Raw genomic sequence first — 7,622 nt, forward strand, 5'->3', positions numbered from 1 at the left:
ATGAGATTAAAACTCCCTGAGCCTCTGACAATCTGGCTCCCAGGGCAAGGGGGACAGGACACTGATACGTCCAGTCCAGACCGTGCAAAGCGACTCCCTAAAGCTCAGGCCTCCACAGAGGCTCTGGATTCCTTTGGGAAACAAGCAGAGGAGCAGAGAAGGGTGTTCCAGGAAGACCCTGCCAGGCCCTCCTTGGGTCTGTGAGGGCTGAGCTTAGTTGTCAACTGGACTGCGTTGAGAACCACACCCGGTGGGGCGTGGTGGCGCACCCTTGTAATCCTAGCATTCGGGAGGCTGAGACAGGAGGATCGTGGTTCGCGGCCAGCCTCAGCTACTTAGTGAGGCCCTCTGCAACTCAGTGAGACCCTGTTTCAAAAGAAAGAATAAAAAATTGGGCAGAGGGTATAGCATGGAGGTAGAATGCCCCTGGGTAGAAAGAAGGAGGAGGAGGAGGAGGAGGAGGAGGAGGAGGAGGAGGAGGAGGGGAAAAAAAGGAGGAGAGGGAGCAGGAGGAGGAGAAGGAGGAGGAGGAGGAGGAGGAGGGGAAAAAGGAGGAGAGGGAGCAGGAGGAGGAGAAGGAGGAGGAGGAGGAGGAGGAGAAGAAGAAGAAGAAGAAGAAGAAGAAGAAGAAGAAGAAGAAGAAAGAAGAAGAAGAAGAAGAGAGAAGAAGAAGAAGAAGACAAAGAAAGAAGAGAAGGAGAAGAAGGAGGAGGAGAAGGAGAAGGAGGAGAAGAAGGAGGAGGAGGAGAAGAGGAGGAGGAGAAAGAGGAGGAGGAGAAGAAAGAGAAGGAGGAGGAGAGAGGAAAAGGAGATGAAGAAGGAGGAGAAGGAGAAGAAGGAGGAGGGGAGGGAGAAGGAGGAGGAGGAGGAGGAGAAGGAGGAGGAGGAGGAGAAGGAGAAGGAGGAGGAGGAGAAGGAGGAGAAAGAGGAGGAGGAGGAGGAGAGAGGAGGAGGAGGAAGGAGAGGAGGCGGAGGAGGAGAAGGAGAAGGAGGAGGAGGAGAAGGAGAAGGAGGAGGAGGAGAAGGAGGAGAAAGAGGAGGAGGAGGAGAGAAGGAGGGAAGGAGAAGGAGGAGATGAAGGAGGAGGAGGAGGAGAAGGAGGAGGAGAAAGAGGAGGAGGAGGAGGAGGAGAAGAAGGAGGGGGGGAGAAGGAGGAGACTCCTCTAAAGTGTTCCCTGGCCACTGCACCTCCAGCAACCCCCTATGTGAAGCACAGCCCAGGTCCTGGGAGACTGTCTTCCCAGCATGCACTGTGGCCCCTGGAACAGCTCTCCAGGCCAGGCCGCCTGATTCACTCTGGAGAGGATGATGGTCCCGGCTGCAGGGCGGGGGGCTGGGCTCAGGCTCAGGACACTGGGTGAGCTGATAAGTTCCACAGTCCCCATCCTCCATTCCCACCTGTAAAGTGGGGATCACAGTAGGAGCCGGCTCGCAGAGCTTGATGGGGTAACGGATGGGGTGCTCAAGTTCTTAGTACAGGGTCTGGCACTAAACGCTAACTGTTGTCCCCATCATGGCTGATTGTAAGTACAGATATGGTCTGACCATGGTGCCGTGGTCTGATTATAAGTACAGATTCGAGGGTTCCACAGACCCAACCAACCACAGACCAAAACTTTGTTTTTCAAGTTTCATCTGTACTGAACGTGTGCAGACGTCTTTCTTGTCATTAGCCCCTAAATAATGGATCATAACAACTGTTTACGTAGCGCTGGCCTTGTACCAGCTCCTATAAATAATCTAGAGACGATTTATAGGATGCATGTAGGTTATACGCAAACACTAAGCCATTTACATAAGAGACTTGAGCACCCTCAGTTTGGGGTCTCCGAGGGAGGTCCTAGAGCCAACCTCTTGAGAATCCCAAAAGAAATGACTATTTGTTTCGTATTTCCAAACTCTCTCCGTCCCCGGTGCCTGCGGCTGTGACAGATGCGCTAAATTAACGAGGCAGTAATTGAGGGAGGGTGACCGCGCTGGTGGTGAATCAGCTATTCCATCAGTATTCTAAGCACCTGCTCGTCCAGGAGCCAGAAGGCCAAGAAAGAGAGGTAGGCCTCAGCCCTGCCATTATGGAGATGCGGCCTAAAAATAGGAGGCTGTCCAGCAGATGCCAGGTGAGTCAAGCCCGGATCCTGCCACCCACCGGTGAAATGTGGAAGAGGTAAACTGAGTCAGGAGGTGGCCCTCCCCCCCTGCTGCTAGTCAGCTTATGGCGATGTTCCCACCGGCTGGGCGAATGGAATCCCTCCCGGGGCAGCTCAGAGGCGGCCCTGTCTCACGGTGGCAATGGGTCCTTCAGGGAGCTCGTCCGCTGCCCCAGCAGGAAAACCGAGCCCTGCTCTCCCACCCGCACGCCGGTGCGCCTAAGTCAGCTGCTCAACCTCTCTGGGCAGCAATTTGGAGACCTGAGCTCTGAGGCTCTGGCCAAGCTGAGAGGCCAGGCCTGACCTGCACGCAGGGAAGCAGGGGCCCTCCTGCTGTGGGACCCCCTTGGAGGGTGTCCTCGCTGGGCAGAGCTGTGCCCACCCACGTGGCTTCTCCAGGGTGCACCGGTGGCCGGGCCATTACACACTAGCTCCGGAGCAAATCTGAAGCCTGAGGGGCCCCTGGCTTTGAGGATGGGCCAGCCTGGGAAGCAATCTGAAGGAGGCCTTTCTTTCTTTCTTTCTTTCTTTCTTTCTTTCTTTCTTTCTTTCTTTCTTCTTTTTTCAGTACTGGGGATAGAACCCAGGAGCATTGTACCTCCAAGCTATACTCTCATCCCTATTTTTTTCTTTTTTTGGGGGGAGGGGTCTGGGGATGGAAACCAGCGGCATTCTACCTCCAAGCTACACCCCCAGCCCTATTTTGAAACAGGGTCTCACTGAGTTGCAAAGGGCCTCACTAAGTAGTAGCTGAGGCTGTCCACGAACCCAGATCCTCCTGTCTCAGCCTCCCAAATGCTGGGGTTACAAGAGTGTGCCACCACGCCTGGCTTTTTTTTTTTTTCTTTATTTTGAAATAGGGTCTCACTGAGTTGCGGAGGGCCTAAGTAGCTGAGGCTGTCCATGAACCGCGATCCTCCAGTCTCAGCCTCCCAAATGCTGGGATTACAAGCATGCGCCGCCACGCCCAGCTGAGGGTGGCCACCTTCTAACAGGGTTATAACACCATGGGCCAGGGCAGGGGATACTGCGGAATCTGGTAAATAAAACAACAATGTGCACTGGTTGGCATTTACTGAGCACCTGCTGTGCACCTTCCCCTCCCTCACTGCTGATCCTCAAATGTCCCTGAGAAGCAACTCTCGCTCCCGCTTTGGAGGTGCGGAAGCACCGGCTCAGGGACCATGAGCAATTGGCCCGAGGTCACACAGCCCGGTAGCGGTGATGCTGGAGTTGAAACCAAGGTCTCCAGGAGGCCATGCGTCCCTCCTCCTGAAACCTCCAAAAGCAAGAAAGAGACTCCTTCATTTGCCCAATAGAGGTTTATTCACAAGCGTTTATGAAGTGCCACTGTGCCTGGCCGTTGCTGAGGACGCAGAGGCCTGGGACTGAGTGCTCTGGAAATTAGAAACCGAGCTCTCCTGGAGCCCACACACCAGCCAGACCACCAGCACCCCTCCGCCTTGGACGCTTACGAGCCAGAACCTGCAGGCGCCCAGCATGACCGCCAGAGGGCAACTGTAGGCTGTAAATCAGACCTTGTCCTTGGAGACCAATAGGTCACCTTGGGTGGTTTCTTCGAGAAAGGGCTGGCAGCGCTTGGCAAGGAAGACCGCTCCAGGGGAAAGGAAGGAAGCGTGGATATTTTTAGGCATCCATCATGAAGTGGGTATAAATGGCCAGGCTGCAGAGAAGCTCAGCGGAATCCCAATGAGACAGCAGGGTGAGGCGGGGACCTCGGGGTGTCCACCGGAGCTAGGCCCGGCCTGGATCCCGGTGCCTGAGGGCGGCACTAGTCCTTCCTCATGGTGTAGCCCTGAATCATGCTGTTGAAGTAGGCGGGCGTGTTGCGCTCCGGGTAGAAGAGGATCATGTAACACTTGGGGCCAAAGTAACCCAGGCTGATGGCCAGGAAGTTGAGCACGGTGACCAGGACGTCCATGATGGTGACCAGCACGCCATCGTGGACGGACATGAAGGTGCAGAGGGAGATGGAGGAGGTGAAGGAGAAGGTCATGCTAAGGGTGATGAACTTGGCCTCGTTGTAGTTGGTGGGCAGCTCCTTGCCCATGTAGGCGAAGCTGAAGCCCACCACGGAGAGGATCAGGTCCATGCTGGTGTTGAACAGCAGCCCGTTGCGGTAGTTGGGGTGGCAGGAGGCGATCATGATGTTGGGGTCGTCGGGGTCGGTGCGGGCCGTGGGGCTGGTGGTTGTGGCCAGCATGTTGCCGGTCACGATGGCCAACTTGACGACCGTGATGGAGACCACAAAGACGTAGGGCCCGTGGTAGCGGACCCAGAAGCCGTAGGCCCGCGGGAGGCGGCTGGCCATCTTGAAGACACAGACGATCTGGAAGGAGCGCACGGTGATGCAGGAGACGCAGATGGTGAAGCAGAGGGTGAAGAAGGCCTGGCGGCAGAGGCAGGTGAAGACCGTGGGCGGCCCCACGTACACCGGCACCATGGCGAATACCAGCAGCAGCGGCGTCAGCATCAGGAAGCACATGGGGCCGCCGGCCGAGCGCACCATGGGCGTCTGGAAGTGCCTCCAGAAGATGAGCATGATGGCCAGCGTGCTGCAGAAGCCCAGGATGGCCAGCAGGGCCACGATGATAGTGGGCACCTCGTGCCACTCGAGGAAGGCCAGCCGCCGCTTGAAGCACGAGGTGTCTCTCTGGTGAGACCACGTGGTGCTGGGGCAGGGTTCGCAGACGAGTTCATCTGCAAAAGCGCACAGCACTCTCATTAGCCGGAACCACATTCTCTGTGCCTGCATCCCCCAAACCCAGCCCCGGACCACGGACAGGCGGAAGGGATGTCCGTTGTCATGGTTACACTCCTATGCACCTCGGTGTCGCAGATCCTCCCCAAATTTCATTGCACAGATGAGGAAACCAAGGAGCAGCCAGGTTACGGAATTTGCCCAAAGCCACAGAGCCCGTAAGTTACAGAGGCAGGATCTGAACCCAGCTCCCCTGACTCAGAGCCTAACAACTATAATCTTCCCTTCCAAGGCTGCCTTCTGACGAAGAAACATTCAACTACTTCTTCAGGGAGCTCTTAATAAGGATTGTTTGGAGCCCTGTGGTGGCCTCTGAGGTAGAAGGGCCACCGGGAGGCAGGGAAAGCCCAGGCCCTGCCTTCTGGCTGCCAACCAGGCGGCAGAGGGCGGCCACTGAAATCCTGCCGCAAACTTTCACGCAGGGGCCACTTCCTGCTCTGAGCCGGGCAAGGAACTAAGCAAGGGCTTTCTCTCTCCCACTTAATCTGTTAATTGAGTCATAAAAAAAAAAAAAGAAGAAGAAGAAGCCGGGCATGGTGGCGCACGCTTATAATCCCCACACTTGGGAGGCGGAGACAGGAGGATCACGCACTTTCGAAGCCAGCCTCGCTGGCTTAAGAGACCCGGTTTCCAACTTTTAAAAAAAAGTATAAAATAGGTCTAGGAGTGTAGCCCAGAGGTATAAGGGTTTCCAGGAACCCCTGTACCGTCGAAAAAAAAAAGAAAAAGAAAAACCAGCTGGGCATGGTGCCGCACGCTTATAATCCTAGCACTCGGGAGGCAGAGATGGGAGGATCTTAGTTCGTGGACAGCCTTGGCTATTTAGTGAGGCCCTTTGCAACTCAGTGAGACCCTGTTTCAAAACAAAGAATAAAAAATAGGGCTGGAGGTGTAGCTCGGAGGTACTGGGTTCTTTCCTCACTACCGCAAAAGAAAAATATATAATAATAATAATAAAAAGGAAAATCTTTTGAGGCTCAACTCTGAGATGTGTCCAGCACTGATGTGGACACCGAGATGGCCCTGTCCCCATTCTCCTGGAGTTTGTGCTCTCTAGGGAGAGAGGTTGGTTCCACCAATCAAATCATCCAACCTGACCCAGTGAGCAGCCACGCTAGACACGCAGGTGGCCAAAGAAAGGGATCGGATGCTGTTGCTGGCTGCGAGAACCTTCCTTCTATCGGGAGGGCCATTCCTGTGCTGACCACTCAGTGGACACTCTCTGGCCTGACAGCCCCGGGCCTAAGCTGTGTGTCTGCAGTGGGGATGAGGACAGCGGCCTTGGGAGAGTGTAGCCCTTCCTCTCTCCACCCGGGAACCAGAATGTACTGGGGGTTTGCTCCATACCAGGTCCTGGGAAGCCATAAGGAGAGTCAGACACGGCCCTGGCCTTGGACACCTAATCCCCGGGGCCACTGGTAGCAGGGCAGGGTGCGGGCAGAGGCGCCCTCTGGTCTGGCCGAGGGGCTGTACCTCCGGTCTGGTTGAGGAAGGTGCCCGGGAGGCAGTCGATGCACTCAAAGCAGCAGGGGTGGAGGCCCACAGGCTTCTTCTTCTGCCCAGGACTGCAGTTCTTAGAGCACCTGGACACAGGGACCTGGAGGGAGAGGGCGAGAGACCCTGGGCCCACACTCTAGGGACCTCTAGACTGTCCTTGCCAGCAGGAAGCCTGGCCCTGCCTAGGAGGCAGGGGGCTGCTGGGATTGCCACTAGAACCGGACCTTTGTAGCAGGGCGTGGTGGCACATGCCTGTAATCCCAGTACTTGGGAAGCTGAAACAGCAGGGTTGCAGGTTCAAAGCCAGCCTCGGCTACTTAGGGAGGCCCTCTGCAACCTAGTGAGATCCTGTTTCAAAATAAAAGATAAAACAGGGCCAGGGGTATAGCTCAGAGGCAGAATACCCCTATGTTCAAACCCCAGTACAAGAAGAGAGAGAAGTCGGGTGTAGTGGCACACGCTTGTAATCCCAGCATTCGGGAGGCTGAGACAGGAGGATCAGCTACTTAATGAGGCCCTCTGCAACTCAGTAAGACCCTGTTTCAAAATGAATAAAAAACAGGGCTGGGGGTGTAGCTTGGAGGTAGAATGCCCCTGTGTTCCATCCCCAGTACCGCAAAAAATGAGAGAGAGAGAGAGAGAAAGAGAGAAGGAAGGAAGGAGAGAGAAAGGAAGGAAGGAAGGAAGGAAGGAAGGAAGGAAGGAAGGAAGGAAGGAAGGAAGGAAGGAAGGAAAAGAAAGAAAGAAAGAAAGAAAGAAAGAAAGAAAGAAAGAGAGAAAGAGTATTGTAGGGAATCCTCTTAGTTTTTCCTACCCAAGACCTACTCCGCCTTTCTCGGGAGAAGGCACCCAGCTCTTGAGACAGCGATGTTCTGAGGCTGCTGAGAGGGTAGGATGCGCCCTGGTAGCCATCTGGTCACACAGAGGACCACCTGCCCAGGACAGGATCTCAGAGATGGAGAGCGACACACCCCGGATCCTTCTTTTTTCTTTTTTTTTGGTGGTACTGGGGTTCCTGGAAGCCCTTCTACCTCCGGGCTACACTCCCAGACCTATTTTTTACATTTTTATTTGGAAACAGGGTCTCCTAAGCCAGCGCGCGCGGCTGGCTTCGAACCTGCGCGATCCTCCTGTCTCTGCCTCCCAAGCGCGGGGATGACAAGCGTGCGCCACCATGCCCGGCCTCCCCGGATCCT

General features: G+C 55.4%; 1 protein-coding gene across 1 annotated transcript in view; it reads right to left on the reverse strand.

Annotated features, from left to right (window-relative positions):
* Nucleotides 1-3,939: 3,939 nt before the first annotated feature.
* Nucleotides 3,940-7,622, reverse strand: part of TAS1R2 (taste 1 receptor member 2) — a gene marked incomplete at both ends in the record, with an annotated part of 17,815 nt that continues 14,132 nt past the window's right edge. Inside the window, 2 exons of the mRNA XM_080691195.1 lie at nt 3,940-4,868; nt 6,403-6,526. Of these exons, the coding sequence (XP_080547321.1) occupies nt 3,940-4,868; nt 6,403-6,526 (1,053 nt within the window). The remainder of the gene's footprint in view (nt 4,869-6,402; nt 6,527-7,622) is intronic.

This window comes from Muscardinus avellanarius (genome assembly GCF_963383645.1).
Source record: "Muscardinus avellanarius genome assembly, chromosome: 3".
Classification (NCBI taxonomy): Eukaryota; Metazoa; Chordata; class Mammalia; order Rodentia; family Gliridae; genus Muscardinus; species Muscardinus avellanarius.